Genomic DNA, 16,991 nt, shown 5'->3' on the forward strand with positions numbered 1-16,991 from the left:
CTCTCAATCTTACCTTGTCTTTTTCCTCTTGATCTTTCTGACTGAAGTACGTCTCATCATCATCTTGGTGGACATTTAAACTCTGCTCTGATGTTCTCCTCTGTTTCCTTTATCACTCTCTCAATCTCCTCTTGTAGTTTTCTCTGCATTTTCTTGCGTATCATTTCCATCTCTCTCATATCCCTCATATCCATGTGCAGTCCATACATGTATATGTCTCATTGATGAAAACGGGTGGTCAAAGAATCTCTCAAACTCCTCCCGTTGTTCCTCCTGTCGTTCCAACTGTTTCCTCTCTTCCTCGCTCAGTCTCATTGCTTTAAGCCTTTCTTGTAAAAATCTTGGTGGACCTTCAAACTCTGCTCTGACTCTCTCTTCTGTCTCATTTCTCACTCAATCTCACCTTGTCTGTTTTTCCTCTTGATCTTTCTGACTCATTGATTGAAGTACATTTCATCTTCATCTTGGAGGACATTTAAACTCTGCTCTGATTTTCTCCCCTGTTTCCTTTATCACTCTCTCCATCTCCATTTGTTTACTCTGCATTCTAATTCTGTTTTCTCTTCACTTCTTAATCTTGCTTCTAGTTCGCATTCTGCTCTGATTCCCTCTTCGGTCTCTCTGTCAGTCTTTCTAGTAAAAATATTGATGGCCTTTCATGTTCAATGCTGTGGTGACTCTCTTCTGTCTCCTTTCTCACTCAATCTCACTGTGTCTTTGTTTTTCCTCTTGATGTTTCCGATACATTGATTGAAGTATATCTCATCATCATCTTGGTGGACATTTAAACTCTGCTCTGATGTTCTCCTCCGTTTCCTTTATCACTCTCTCAATCTCCTCTTGTAGTTCAATCTGCATTTCCTTACGTATGATTTCCATATGTCTCATTTCCATCTCTCTCATATCCCTCATATCATGCAGTCTGTACCCATGTCTCACTGATGTAAACGGGTGGTCAAAGAATCTCTCAAACTGCTCCTGTTGTTCCTCCTCTCGTTCCACCTCTTGTTGTATCCTCTCTTCCACGCTCAGTCTCATTGCTTTAAGCCTTTCTTGTAAAAATCTTGGTGGACCATGAAACTCTGCTCTGACTCTCTCCTCTGTCTCCTTTCTCTCAATCTCTTGTCTTTGTTTCTCCTCTCGGTGTGTTTTCTCCGCTTCCTCGCTCAGTCTCATTGATTTAAATCTTTCTAGTAAAAATTTTGGTGGACCTTCAATCTCTTCTCTGACTCTCCTCTCTGTCTCCTTTCTCACTCTCTCAATCTCCTCTCGGTGTGTTTTCTCCGCTTCCTCGCTCAGTCTCATTAATTTAAATCTTTCTAGTAAAAATCTTGGTGGACCTTCAAACTCTTCTCTGATTCTCCTCTCTGTCTCCTTTATCACTCTCTCAATCTCCTCTTGTCTATGTTCCTCCTCTTGTTTTCTAATCATTTCTATTCCCTTTTGATCGGGGACTACAAACCACCCAATGTACAGAACTCCTGTGTTCTGTCTCCTTTCTCTCTCAATCTTCTCCCATTGTTCCTCTCTCAGTCTTATTGCTTTAAGTCTTTCTTGTAAAAATCTTGGTGGACCTTCAAACTCTGCTCTGATTCTCTCCTCTGTGTATTTTATTGCTCTCTCAAACTCCTCTTGTCTTAGTTTCTTCTCTTGTTGTTTTCTCTCCTTTTCCTCTCTTTGTCTCCTCTCTTCTTTCTCTCGTCTGAATCTCAGAGGATCTTTAAGCATCTGATTACTGTAGTGTCCTCCTCCATTCTGCTCTATCATTGTGTCAATCTTCTGCAGTAGATCATTCACCTGATCTCTGTTATTCACATCTCTATTGTTGAAGACGTGAAATCTGCCTCCACACTGATCAACTAGATCTCTTAATCTACTGCTCTCTAAAATGAGTTTCTTCATGGGCTTTCCTTCTAGCAGATCTCCATGAGTGAAGAGAACGATGGAGTATTTTAACACTTCTTCACCAAACAGTGTTTTAATCTGTTCTGCAATCTGCTGCTCCTGTTCAATGAATATCATACTCAGATTAATCACAATGATGAAAGCGTGCGGTCCAGGACTGAATAAATAAACACTCCACGCTATCTCTGACATTAACTCATAATCTTTCATCTCTGTGTGAAAGAATCCAGGAGTATCAACTACAGTCACAGATCTGCCTGAAACAGTGGCGTGTTTATCTGAACATTCACAGGTTACTGATCTCAAACTCCTCTCAGATCTGAACTCTCTCTGTCCCAGTATTGTGTTTCCAGCTGCACTCTTCCCAACACCAGTTTTACCCAGAAGAACAATCCATCTGGAAGTGTCTGGTTCATCAAGAAGTCTGACTGGAATCGGCCTCAGCAGCTCTTCATCATCTGTACAATAGATAATGTAAGCAGTTCAGTTCAGTTCAGTTCAGTTCAAGTTTATTTATATAGCACGTTTAAGAACAACCATGATTGACCAAAGTGCTTAACAAAATTCAAGATAAAAAAATAAAATAAAATAAAAATACACAAACAATACACAATATACAATAAAAATAAGCAACAATAGGTCAAGATATCAAAGCTCAACTTGAATTGAAACCCAAGGCATAATAATGGGTCTTAAGCAAGGACTTGAATGTTACAATGGTCCGAGCTTTCCTTACATGAATAGGTAAACTATTCCAGAGGTATGGAGCAGCCACTGCAAAGGCTCTGTCACCTTTATTCTTCAACCTAGATCTGGGCACATCGAGAAGCAACTGATCACAAGACCTCAACGCTCTGACAGGTGTATGGACATGTAAGAGCTCCATTAAATAAGACGGTGACAACCCATTTAAGATTTTAAAAACCATTAATACAATTTTAAATTCAATCCTGAAACAAACAGGAAGCCAGTGCAGCGTGGCTAAGACTGGTGAAATATGGTCGCGCTTTTTAGTCCCGGTTAGAAGTCGAGCTGCTGCGTTCTGGACTAACTGTAACCGACGAAGGGATGACTGCTCCAATCCAACATACAAAGAATTACAGTACACTCAAAAAAATGATATGTTGGCTTTACTTAACTTTTTTATGTAAACAGGTTCCACTGGTTCCACATAACTATGTTTCGTTAAACAAACATAATATGTTCATGTAACTTCAACATCATGGAATTTGGTCATTTTAAGCGACCCAATTAAACTCTGAGCTAAAGAGTTAATTAAGTGAATAATTGAGTGATGATTGAGCATTATTGAAGACACCTGATGTTAACAAGCAGAATCTCAGAAGGAGAAAACCGGAATGTTTAAGTCACCATTATGGAGATAAGTGTGTGTTTTAGTTGGGCTCTTGACCATTAACTTATTAACTTTAGATTTTGTTTGGTTGCTGTACATGAGTTATAACAGCCGGATGAACAATAAACAAAGGTCATCTGATGGTGTTGGTTGTGTTTTAACATAATCATTATTTCACAATCATTTGACCTGAGTCACTGAACTTATATTAAACCGAATTTCTGAGTTAAGTTTAAAAATTATAAATAATTTAATAAACAATAAAATTATACACATCCGTTTTTATTCTTAAAGTCCTCCTGTGGTGAAAATCAAGCTTTTGAAAATCAAAAATTTTAATTGTTGTTTATGTCTATGTGGTGTTTTTAATATGCTTTAAGACAAACCAAGTTCATAAGTCGACACCATTGCTGAGTATTTTCTCCTTAAAACTGCAGTGAACCAAAGACAGTCTCAAAAACACAGTTTGAAATCGCTGGTGTTTCGGATCAGATCAATGTGTGATCGTCAACGAGTGGATCTCTGAGATGCTGTGAGTGAGTGGAGGCTGGGCTTATTTGCATATTCATAGAACAGTGTATACTAAATGAGGCAAGGTTGTAGAGTTACATTTGAGCTATTTTAAGGCATGAAGTATTTTTTCTTCAAGGAAAAAACATTTAAATAAATTTGGTGATCAAAGATGAGTCTTAAGGGATACAATTATTGACTACAGGAGGACTTTAAATGTTACGTTCACTTAAAGGGGTGGTTGATTATTATTTTACTTTTCTAACTTTAGTTAATGTTGCTGTTTGGGGATAAACAACATCTGCAAAGTTACAACGCTCAAAGTTCAAAGCAAATGAAGATATTTTCTTTTAAAGACATTGCTTTTAAAGGACTACAACAAGCGGCTGGTAGTGACTACACAACATTTCTCCCGGGTTAGTGACATCACCAACGCTAGAATTTACATAAACCCCGCCCCCTGAACACGAATATGCTAATCAATGACTAGAAGATAATGAAACATAAGCAACATAAATTCATCAACTAACCATTCAGAAATGTTGTCTACACATTGTCACTTCTTCCTGAGTCTCTCCATCTTTCAGACTCCGGTTTGAACATAAAAGGTTTTAAAAGTTTTTTAAATTTTCAGTGTGTGTGAGGTAAAAAGACACAAGCTGTTGAAGCTCCGCCCTCTGTGTCAGGAACAGCAACTCATTTACATTTAAAGGGACAGACACAAAAACGGTGCTCACCCTCAAAAAGTGACAACTTTAAAGGGTCATGAAACCCCAAACCAATTTTTCTGAGATTTTTACAGAGGTATGTGTGTTGAATACCATTGAAGACAATGTTAGCATCAGTTAGATTTAATAGTAGGGTTAAAATGGTTAAATTTGAGTTTTTTTCCGCTTTTTTCGTCTTCCGGGTTTAAAATCTTCAGGCTGTGACGTGGCAGTGCACTGTGAGTGCGTTGATGACTCATCGGTGTCTCATAATTATTAATGAGACTGAGTTTTCATATCCTATGAGAAGACACTGTCTCTTAATTATTCATGACACCGCGTGGATCTTTCCAATGACAGACATGTCAAACTGTGATATCGCGCAGTAGATGAGAGAGGCAATCACGGGACGCACGCAAGTTTTTGTTTTCGTGGTGCAAAAGTCCAATTGGGTTGAATGTGTTTCCCCGCGATGCTGCCCGGGCTAGACTCTGGCTCCGGGCGGTTGGTTTTCCATCAACCACGGACACATCTAAACGTGTGTGCCGCAAACATTTTTTCTCGAGAGAGCTTCGAGAATTGGAGAATGGTGGACTTCGCCTTGTTGACAACCAATGCAGGTTGCGTCTTGCGAGTGATGCGGTACCAAGTCCCGAGGACTTTTCTATCCCATCAGAGGTGTGTGTGTGTGTGTGTGTCTAAAATGAGAAGTCATCCACCTCCACAGAGCCATCTTTATTATGGGGGTTCAGGGGGCGCGTAGATCTAGGCTATGCACGGAACGTTTTTTTTAAGCGGCAAATTAATAATTTACAAATATATGTATTTATAGTGTCTATAAACAACTATATATTTTATAATGACATTATAATTATACATGTAGCCTACATTAATATGTTCTCAATAGAATTACGATTACTGTAGGCTAATATAGCAGGGCATTCAGTTACTTTTGAAAGGACAATAATAAAGTGTCGTATTTCATAAGACTTTAACTTTGCCAGCTATAAAAAAAATCTGGCATTTCCTCACGTTTTACCACTGCTTTTAGTGACAGTCGATATGCATGGGATACTGGCGATGACAGTGATGGCCTTACCACACCCCTTCTCACAGCCATCCACGCCCATTTAAGTTGCATTTTTCAAAAAGATTGTGAGCTAGACTTGAGCTGAAAGAGGGGGGTTTCATGACCCTTTAACATGCTATATAAAAATATCTGTAGGGTATTTTGAGCTAAAACTTCACATACACACTCTGGGGACATCAGAGATTTATTTTACATCTTGTGAAAAGGGCATTTAACCACCCCTTTAAAACATACCCAACTGTTTTTACGAGTTTACTAATCCGCAAATCTCAAATTTCGAACCTGATCTACGATCCCCATACTTGACATCAGACATCCTGCAATGTGACTATCACGGATGCACACATCATGATATTGATGCTAAAACGATATATCGTGCAGCCATAAGTTGGCCTATTCCTAATTCAAGAACACAATGGTGAAATGCAGAGATCAAACTAGCTGTATTACAATTGCCAGAAATGGAAAATGAATAACGCATTTTACAGAGCCACAGAAGGGACTTTGCCAGGCTTGCTGCGGTAGTATGCGATACTATGCGTGATCATGAATTCAAAAGTGAAGAGCAAGTACACATTCAAAAGTGATTTCAATACTGCACATATTGATAGTGGCTCTCTGCATGCAAAATATTTACAATATAATTACCCAACTATATATTTGCAAGAGGATGCAAAAGAATTGAAATATATATTTTCTTCTCCTCTCATCTTTTCACCACCATGTCCCTTTAGATGCTCCGTTGAATGAGTCACATCCCAACAGATGATTATTAAACCCTGCAACTGTTGATTATGAATGAAATTGAACTCTTAATACACAGATCTCACTGACACAATGTAGTCAATTTCAACAGCAAAATCCCCAGTGTTAAATTAACCCTGAGAGTGTGAATTATATAAACTCTGAGCAGAGTGTTAAATGAACACTGAAGCAGTGTTAAAGTTAATGAGATAATTAAGTGAATAATTGAGTGATGATTGAGCATTATTGAAGACACCTGATGTTAACAAGCAGAATCTCTGAAGGAGAAAACCGGAATTTCACCATTATGGTGATCAGTGTTTGGTTTAGTTGGGCTCTTGACCCTTAAATCAATAACTTTAGATTTTGTTTGGCTGCTGTATGCGAGTTATAACAGCCAGATGAACAAATAGAAAAGGTGATCTGTTGATGTTGGTTGTGTTTTAACATAATCATTAATTGACCTGAATCGCTGAACTCATCAAGAGCATAAATTCTGAGTTAAATTTACCTTGTGGATTTTAGCAGCACTGTCATTTTAGAACATACCATTTTTAGCCTTTTCAATGAAATCCAAACGATCTAATAAAAAATAAAAATTCCAAAAAATATTTTATGTAGGCACACACAGACATCAAGAATTAGCATATAAATCTCAGCAATGGTGACAAACAGATCACCTCTGAACATAAGCTCATTATTTATTCATGCAGCAATGCATGATGGGAGCCATGAATGAGTTTTGATTGGTGGCACCCAGAATGCACTGCAACATGCTTTATAATTGTCACCATTGTTGAGATTCACAGGCTAATTATTGAATTCTGTGTGTCTTTAAAAAATTGTATGCTATAATTAATAAAGTAAACCTAACTCAGAAATTAGGCTCTATATGAGTTCAGTGATTCAGGTCAAATGATTGTGAAATAATGATTATGTTAAAACACAACCAACACCATCAGATCATCTTTTTTTCTATTTGTTCATCTGGCATTTATAACTCATGTACTGCAGCCAAACAAAATCTAAAGTTAATGAATTAAGGGTCAAGAGCCCAACTAAAGCAAACACTGATCACCATAATGGTGACTTAGAAATTCCGCTTTTCTCCTTCAGTGATTCTGCTTGTTAACATCAGGTGTCTTCAATAATGCTCAATCATCACTCAATTATTCACTTAATTATCTCATTAACTTTAACACTGCTTCAGTGTTCATTTAACACTCTGCTCAGAGTTTATATAATTCACACTTTTCAGTGTTAATTTAACACTGGGGATTTTGCTGTGAGCAGTTGCAGGGTTTACTAATATCGACTCATTCTACGGAGCCACTAAAGGGACTTGTTGGTAGAAAAAATGAGATAAAATACTGTATATATTTCAATGCTTTTGCATTCTCTAGCAATTCTATAGTTGGGTAATTATATTGTATATAATTGGCTGGCTTCAGAGAGCCACAATCAATATGCACAGTATTGAAGTCACTTTTGAATGTGTGCTCGCTCTTCACTTTTTCTTTCACTTTTGAATTCGCAATCACGCATACTACTGCAGCAAGCCTAACAAAGTCCCTTCTGGTGCTCCGTAGAATGTGTTATTCATTTTCTGTGACTTGATTTTAGTTCAGGGCTGGCAATTGTAGTGCAGCTAGTTTGATCTCTGCATTTCACCAAGTGAAGAGACAACAAGCAAAACCAACTCCTGTCTCCGGAATTGATGTGACGCAGCTTCTGAGGAGGAGTAGGACGATGTCTGAGATGAAGTTTAGTGAAGAAGTGTTAAAATACTCCACCATTCTCTTCACTCTTTGAAATCAGCTAGAAAGTTTGAAATCTTAATACACAGATCTCACTGACACAATGTAGTCAAACTTTAAAACTTTCTAACAGACCTCCACGAGTGAAGAGAATGATGGAGTATTTTAACACTTCTTCTCCAAGCATCTCAATGATCTGAGGAATTGGCAGCTCCTGTTCAGTGAATCTGTCAATTACGCTAAGAGCAATGAGAAAAACGCACAGTCCAGGACTGGATATATAAACACTTCTCATGATCTCCATTGCTAACTCCTCACCTGTGAAAATGTCAAATAAATAAGATGCTGGAATAAAACCAAGTTCCTGTGTTGTGATTTCATCTGCACTCAAAAAGAAGGATTCTTGTAGGAAAGAGGGACTGGAGACAGGAATGCATTTTGGTTTTTGTCCCGTGTTCCTGCTTCGAACCCGTCGTTCCTGCTTCGGTTTTGCTCCTTTTTCTGTATAAAAAGAAATAAAACAAATTGAATATCATTTTTCAACACTTACTTTACTCACAGTGGTTGGACAGAGATACAGCTGTTACAGTCCTACATTTCAGCTTTTTCCAGACACATTACATACCATAACAATAAATGTTTTATTCTTGTCACATCTGTAAATAGCTTAAACACTAGCTTTTGGGGAGAAAGTGTGCAAAACATTTACCCTGTCATGCAGAAAAAAAAATAAAAATACAAACCAATCTGTATAACATTATAATACAGAGATATCTCTACTGTAACTCTGTCTTGCCATGACGCTGCGTTTGAATCTCTAAAGACAGTCAGTGAGATTAGACTTTCACAATTTGTCTCAAATATTCATAATATTTTGTATAATAACATCTCACCTATTGTGTCAGGGTATGTTGAATATATTTTTGTAAGCAGCTCTTGAACTTGTCCATTAGGTTCTCTCTTCTTGTTGTTGAACACATGGTATCTCTGATCATATTTCTGAACCAGTCTCATCAGTGATTCAGTCTCATAGACGAATTCATCTATTGACATGTTATCTTCCTCTAGTTCATCTCTGCCAGTGAAGAGAATCCAGGTTTTCTTTAAGCGTTCTTCTCCTAACAGCTTCTCAATCTTCTCCACAGTTTCTCTCTCTTTTCCAGTGAATCTGTCAGCTTTGATGACCAGCAGAAACACACAGCGACCTGATTCACATCTCTGAAGAACATTTTCATTTATCATCTGCTGAATCTCCTCTTCACTGAGCTTTGTGTTGAATAATCCTGGTGTATCATAAACAGTGACCCGTCGTCCACAGACCCACCCATATTCAACAGCAACATCTTGTGTGACAGAAGTGAAACTTTCCTTTGATTCAAAAGCTTTTCTTCCCAGTATTGTGTTTCCTGATGCACTCTTCCCAGCTCCCATTTTTCCCAGTAACACCAAATTCAGACCTTCAATCCTTTCTGCCATTTTCAAGATGTGGCCTAAAGCTAAAACGTGCTGCAAGACAAAAATTAACACACATTTATCAAAAATCTCACCGACATTTCCTTCAATACATGTAGTACATGAAAATGCTTCTGTAAGGACCGGAGACTGTTTCAAATAGAGTGGCTGAAGGCATGTTGCGCTGATCTGTATTTTCTGGTGCTTCATTGCATCTGATTCCTTTATTACTATTATTATTATTATTATGACCTAAAAAGTTCGATTGTAGTTCCAACCGATTTCTGATAATGATTGAAACAATATTATTTTGGGATTCAGTTTAATTCATAGTCAGCAGTTGTATGGGATTAATATCCTGCCATGATTCAAAACTGAAAATAAAGTTCTGAAAGGTTGAAACTAAGTGTTCGAAAACTCAAAATCTTACAAAAAAAAGTTTTGCAAGATCAAAAAATAAGATTTGCAAGCTTGCAAAATGTAAAAAAAATTAAAAATATCTCTGCAAACATTATGTTGTTTTTGAGATTTCCTTCTTCAGAACTGCAACATTTTTTTTTTACGATGTTGCGCAAACAATTTTTCAGAGTTTCAAATTTGTCAGTGTTCTCCCACTGTATTAGTTTGTTTTTCAGGTTTGAAACCTTGTAAATGGTGATCTGAAAACTGGTGTGCGAATGTGTGAAAAAAAGTTTTGAAACTCTGAAAACTGAGGTTCGAAAGGGCGAAACTTATTACATTACATTACATGTGCACTCCTATTGCAGACTATTTTTTCAGAGCTGAGTTTACAACACCCACTTTGCGGAGATACGCCCACACAGTTGCGAGCTTGCGACTCACGTGATTTGTGGCAGCTTTGTCACGCAGCTCTGCTCTGAAACTCTGAAACTCAGACTGAGCGAAAATGAAGCTTCGCAACCTCGCAACTTAAAAAAAAGCCTGGTGGGAGGGCCTTCTGCTCTTGGCCAATGCTTTGCTGTCTGCTGACGTACAGTCCAATCACAAGCCCTATTTACTGGAAAAGTGGGATTGACCGACTGCTCCGCCAATGACGAAAGCGTATGGAATGAATATAGTCAGTCATATTTATTTATAGAGCACATTTAAAAAAACAGCTGTTGGCCAAAGTGCTGTATCAAAATATAGTATCAAAATGATTAACACGTGCAAGCACAATTATCAATGAACTTGATTAATGTTGCAGAAATGTTTTATTATCCACAACCAAAGGCCTTTCAACAGGGGCGGCGCCAGATAATTTTTAACGCAGGTGCTGAGGAGGTGCTAGATCATTGACAGGGGGAGCTGCGCAATTATATATATATATATATATACAGTATATAGGCTATATACATACACACACACACACACACACACACTATTATTTAAATGAGCAAAATTTATAATGAGATGCTCCAGCTCATGTGCAATGCAATCGCGCCCGCGCCTCCATGATCATATTGTCAGCTATTTGCTTCTTATTTATTATATATCCAGGCAATTGGTTGATGAAAAATTGATTAAAATTAAGATACAATTTATACAAAACGAAATTCACTTTAAAGAAAGGCTTTCTACAAAACAAAACTTAATTTAGTGGTCAAAATCATGTCTGACCCATCATATCTTCCGATATATTGCGCATCCATCTTACTCACGCTGTTCAATTTTCATAATCAGCATAAATGTGAAAAAAAATAACATTATAATATTTTAACAAAAATGAAACTAAATGCGCTTATTTAATGGCTACAACAAATATAGTGGGCCTATGCAGACTCTCTAAATATTTACATTAATATTAACAATGCTGTAGAAGTGCAGTTTGTTGATAGTAAATGTTAACTAATCTATAAGTGTTACCGATTTTTTATACACCGATTCAGAGGTCTCGTGAGTTCAGCGTTGGACAGGTCAGTTGTTTTAACTATTCATTAAAGTGAATAGTTAAAATGAGTCATTCGTTTGCGTATCGGACGTGTCATTAGTGGACGTCTAGCACGCTTGTGTGATTATCTCGGCAGTTTAGGAGTAGGACATCGCACAAGATTTGCAATTTGTACAAATAGAGACATTTTTGTGAATACAAATGTTTTCTTTTGTATTAGTGTTTCATAATTTGCGCATCCAACAAAGAAGACGTGCATGTGTGGATCAGGTGACACGCGTGCATTCATTGACGTCTTTTCTGAGTCAATCTCATTTGATTCATTTGGATTTTGAGACTTTCTTTTCGCGGGTTTTAAGCATTTCACAATCCACACACAAACAACTACAAAAGAATAGGCCTGGTGCTAATTATTAATGTGGGCACAACTACACATCTATTTGACAAATTCACAAATGTTCGTCACTACATTTAAACTAATACAATACAATGTGTGCGCAAAATCCAGAATCACATGAATGTGCAGCATTTTGTACAACTAGAGCCATATAGTTGTTAATACAAAACCTCGATTTTGTATTAATGTAGCTCAGAACTTGTGCATGCAACAAGATGTGCAATTTTTGATCAGGTGACACGCGTGCATTCATTGCTCTGTTTCTAGAATGCATGAATATATTATTCATCCCATACGCTTTCGTCATTGGCGGAGCAGTCGGTCAATCCCACCTTTCCAGTAAATAGGGCTTGTGATTGGACTGTACGTCAGCAGACAGCAAAGCATTGGCCAAGAGCAGAAGGCCCTCCCTCCAGGCTTTTTTTTAAGTTGCGAGGTTGCGAAGCTTCATTTTCGCTCAGTCTGAGTTTCAGAGTTTCAGAGCAGAACTGCGTGACAAAGCTGCCACAAATCACGTGAGTCGCAAGCTCGCAACTGTGTGGGCGTATCTCCGCAAACTGGGTGTTGTAAACTCAGCTCTGAAAAAATAGTCTGCAATAGGAGTGCACATGTAATGTAATGTAATGTTTTGCCCTTTCGAACCTCAGTTTTCAGAGTTTCAAAACTTTTTTTCACCTATTCGCACACCAGTTTTCAGATCACCATTTACAAGGTTTCAAATCTGAAAAACAAACTATACACTGGGAGAACAGTGACAAATTCGAAACTCTGAAAAAATGATTGCACAACACCGTAAAAAATAGTGTTGCACTTCTGAAGAAGGAAAACTCAAAAACAAAATTATGTTTGCAGAGATTTAATTTTTTTTACCCCTTTGCAAGCCTGCAAAAGTCTGTTTTCAGAGTTTCAAAACTTTTTTTCACACATTCGCACACCAGTTTTCAGATCACCATTTACAAGGTTTCAAACCTGGAAAACAAACTAATACAGTGGGAGAACACTGACAAATTTGAAACTCTGAAAAATTGTTTGCGCAACATCGTAAAAAAAATGTTGCAGTTCTGAAGAAGGAAATCTCAAAAACAACATAATGTTTGCAGAGATATTTTAAATTTTTTTACATTTTGCAAGCTTGCAAATCTTATTTTTCGATCTTGCAAAACTTTTTTTTGTAAGATTTTGAGTTTTCGAACACTTAGTTTCAACCTTTCAGAACTTTATTTTAGATGGAAATGGGGGGATGGGGGGGGGGGGGGGGGGGGGGTTAGAAATGAGCGAGGAGTCCATGGTTTGAATCCAAGCCAGATGTGTTTATTACATAAACCTCTGTTGAGTATAATGAACTTATACAGCCTCAGGCAACAAACTATACTAGCAACCTGGCGGGAGATGTACACACCGGACAGGCTAAACTAATGCGCAAGCGCACTTCCTCCGGTACGGTGTCTTGTAGTGTTCATACAGTACGCAAACATAATCATTCACCAGAATGATCTACATCCCCTTTCTTTAGTTTGTGCCTTCTACGGCAAACAGAATAAAAGGCTACACTGTAAAAAATATTTTAGCAATTTAGCTATTTCAACTTATTTTTTTGAGTAGAGATAACTAGATTGTCCAGACAACAAGAAATTTTAAGTTTTCTTGTTCTCAACTAGACTAAAAGTTGAATGAACAAGTCAAATTGTTATTTTAACTAAAAAAATTATGTTTAAACAACTGCACTAGATTTTCTGTTGAATTAACAAATATACTTGTTATTTTAACTTATAAATGTAAGTTGAAACAACTGCACTACATTTTCTGCAGGTTTTACTTCAATTATACTCTAATGCTTTGATATTAAACTAAACTTAATTTATCTATCTATCTTGCTGTCTGGTAGACTGTATGGTCTTAAAACCTAAACTTCAAGCTTTTAAAACCGCTTCAAAAATAAATCCTCAACTTCAACAATGTTTTTACAATATGAGCACAGATTCATTAAATTACACAAAAAAAAATTCTAGCCGCTTTAGTTTTTATTCATGGTCAAATTTAATCCATAATGGGCGGATTTGAGCGATTCGTTAAAATGAACCGCTCAAGATGATTCGCTGAATCATTTTTTTCTCTGAGAATTTTCGAGAGAAGCCAGTGGAAACCGGATGATTTTCCATGTTGGACCTTACATGTGTCTTCAGAAGAAATACACTGATACAGAGTAAGTGTGACATTTTATATTGTGAAAGTGATTGTGACGAGTTTTTAGTTCGTAATAAGCGTTTATAGTCTTAATATATTTTAATAATATAAAAATAAATCATACATTAAATTCATAAGTGCAAATGAACATTAGTAAAATAATTTTTTTCAGAATTATTCACAGCAAAAACTCCAGTGTTAAATGTACTCTCCTGGGAGTTTATATGGCTTGTTAAAGTTGGGAGTGTTAAGTGATTCATTGAGTGATGATTGACCATTATTGAAGACACCTGATGTTAACAAGCAGAATCACCAAAGGAGAAAATCTATTTTTTAAGCCACCATTATGGCGATTAGTGTTTGCTTTAGTTGGTCTCGTGAGCCTTAAACTGTTAACATTATATTTTGTTTTGGCTGTTGTACTTGAGTTATAACTGCCAGATGATCGAAGAGAAAAGATGATTTGACGGTGTTGGTTATGTTTTGACATAATCATCACTTGACTTCACTTGACATCACAAAACTCATTTAGAGCCTAATCTCTGACTTTAAATGTATAATGTTGATTACAACATCACAGTGATTCTACAGTACAAGATCTAGAAATTTCTACACAATCCAAAAGATTTCTTAAAAGTTGTTTTAATAATAAAAAAAGAAAACATTTTGTGCCTAAAAAAAACATTTTTTTTTTTTAGGCACAGACATAAAGAATCAGTGTATTAATCTCAACAATGGTGACAAACTGAATATTTAATTAGGAAAAGGATATTACTAAGACATTTCAGATCATAATTTATTCATACCGCAATGCATGATGGGAGCCATGAGTGAGTTTTGATTGGTGGCACCCAAAATACACTGCAACATGCTTTATTATTGCCACCATTGTTGAGATTCACAGGCTGATTATTGATGTTAGTGTGTCTAAATAAAATGATTTTTCAGAGTGTTTTGATCAGAAAAACTTTTAAGAAATATTTTGGACTATATTGAAAATGCTAAAAAACGTTTGCTATAGAATCACAAAAAAATTCTCAAGTGATGATTATGTCAAAATATATCCAACACCATCGGAATCACCTTTTCTCTTTGATCATCTGCCAGTTATAACTCAGAAACAACTCCCAAATAAAATCTAATGTCAACAGTTTAAGGGTCACGAGCCCAACTAAAGCAAACACTCATCACCATAATGGTGGCTTAAAATTCGATTTTCAAAAAAACACTTTAGTTGGCTGAACTTATTGGATGTAGTTTAGAAAACTTAACTTTAGTTGGCCGAACTTAGATTCAAAGTTTACTTAACTAAATTAAATCAGTTCATTGTACTTTATAATTTGTCAGGTACACTTTTCGAAATAAGTTAGTTAAACTAAAAAAAAACATGCAAAAAGATAACACAAAATAATGAGTTATGTCAACAAACATTTTTTTTACAGTGTAGACATTAACTTACAACACTATGACAGTTTCATTTTTTTATTTTTTTCTATTGTGAAACTTTACTTTTAACATACAAAACATTCCAACATTCGTATGTGAATTCAGTGCATTGAGTGGTAGCTGAAAACAATTTCACTGGAACAAAATAAAATTAAGTGCAGATCTCTTCTTTTTTTTTCCCGAACATAACAAGGCTATATGCTAAGCACTACAAGCAGAAATATTGAGTCTACTGCAGAATTGTCTTTTTTTTCTTTTCTTCTTTCTTAAATGTCTTTGGTTTGCAGCCCATAGCAACAAAATATTCATTGTTCATACTTTGGATTAGGCCTGCAGACGCGACCTAAGCGTGTCACATACAGTTTATTACCTGTTGTTACCTTCGTTGGAGACTGAACAGCAGGTCTCTGCTGCTCACTGGTGGGCCGAGGTGTTACCTGGGTCTCTCGAGGTGTGTGTGGTGCGAATGGGGGACTGTCTGGTGCAGCTGGATCGGCATACTGACGATCAAAGTCTGCAGGGTCGACCTGTCGTGGTGGTGGCTCAGCGACGGGGAGGATGTGACGACGATTTCTCCTGTAGGTCCCTCAGTCGGACTCGATGATGTAGGAGCGTGGTTCCTTGCACACTTCCTTCACGGTGCCCAAGTGGTTGTGTCCCTTGATGGTCTGCATCCTGACGACTTGTATCCTCTGCAAGCGGCTGTAGTGGGTGGCTTGATGCATCGTAATAACGCTTTTGAATGAGGCCATCCTTAAAAATATTCTTGTTTGCCGTAACCTGACCGACCCTGTCAATTTAGGACCGACCCAATTATTTATTTATTTTTCCTTTTAGTCCGACCGACTTGCCGGTTGTAAACTTGCATTAAGACCGACCGATTTTCTTTTACTCTTCAAACAACTAATACAAATGCAATAAAATGATATAAATTATATTATAGTAAGTATTGTGAACTGCGCTACGTTCTTTCTTTTAAATGAAAACCTGTGGCGTCATCTATGATGATTATGTTTACACCATTGGTTTACGCACGTCACACTATGGCCTGTGCGTTCGCTTCGCTTCATTCACTGTCAATGGTTCGCGCTTGGTGATGGCTGCGGCGTAGCTGCTTGTGAAATTTCGTCTGTATGAGCCTACATTTAGGCGCTCATTATTCGAAATTCTTAATGGTCAAATAAGGAATAGGAGAATAGGGAATCGATGTTAACGGCCTTTTCTCGGAGCGCGTCCAGCTCGTCACGATATGCCCGCCGCGAACGCGCGTCACATAGCAACTGCAGGCTCTGACAAACACGCGTAAGTATGGGAAGCCAAACACACCGAAAGTGGGACGAAACGGCGCGGTGTTACAGAGCTCGCTCTGCGCTGACATGTAATCTGCGCGGCTCGCGAGTCGCGACAGACTCGACAGCGCAGGGAGGAAGTGTTTGCTTGCGCCACCCAATGGCCACCCAATAAAACAGCACATCCCATACCGAAATGTACTAAATTGTACTAAAAATCACTAAAGTAAATCAACCATTCCATAATATGTCAGGACTACTTAAT

The 16,991-nt window shown here is 37.4% G+C and overlaps 1 protein-coding gene across 1 annotated transcript; it reads right to left on the reverse strand.

The window, feature by feature from the left end:
• Nucleotides 1–768: 768 nt before the first annotated feature.
• LOC130072201 (uncharacterized) lies at nt 769–16,162 on the reverse strand. The gene is made up of 5 exons (XM_056237213.1): nt 16,067–16,162; nt 15,818–15,964; nt 8,961–9,573; nt 8,203–8,385; nt 769–2,363 (listed from the first exon to the last, which is right to left on the reverse strand). Exons 1-5 carry the CDS (start codon nt 16,160–16,162, stop codon nt 769–771), a joined length of 2,634 nt encoding a protein of 877 aa, XP_056093188.1.
• Nucleotides 16,163–16,991: the final 829 nt, after the last annotated feature.

This window comes from Rhinichthys klamathensis, unplaced genomic scaffold, assembly GCF_029890125.1.
Source record: "Rhinichthys klamathensis goyatoka isolate OS25496 unplaced genomic scaffold, OSU_Roscu_1.1 h1tg000484l_1, whole genome shotgun sequence".
Classification (NCBI taxonomy): domain Eukaryota; kingdom Metazoa; phylum Chordata; class Actinopteri; order Cypriniformes; family Leuciscidae; genus Rhinichthys; species Rhinichthys klamathensis.

Bases quoted from the DNA above. Each gene is read 5' to 3' on its own strand.
- LOC130072201 (XM_056237213.1), bottom strand. From the start codon at position 16,162: ATGCATCAAGCCACCCACTACAGCCGCTTGCAGAGGATACAAGTCGTC. The intron at 15,965-16,066 runs GTGTGCAAGGAA...CCACCACGACAG, and splicing joins ACTTGGGCACCGTGAAGGAA to GTCGACCCTGCAGACTTTGA. The intron at 2,364-8,202 runs GTCTGTTAGAAA...TCTATTGTACAG, and splicing joins CATTCTCTTCACTCGTGGAG to ATGATGAAGAGCTGCTGAGG.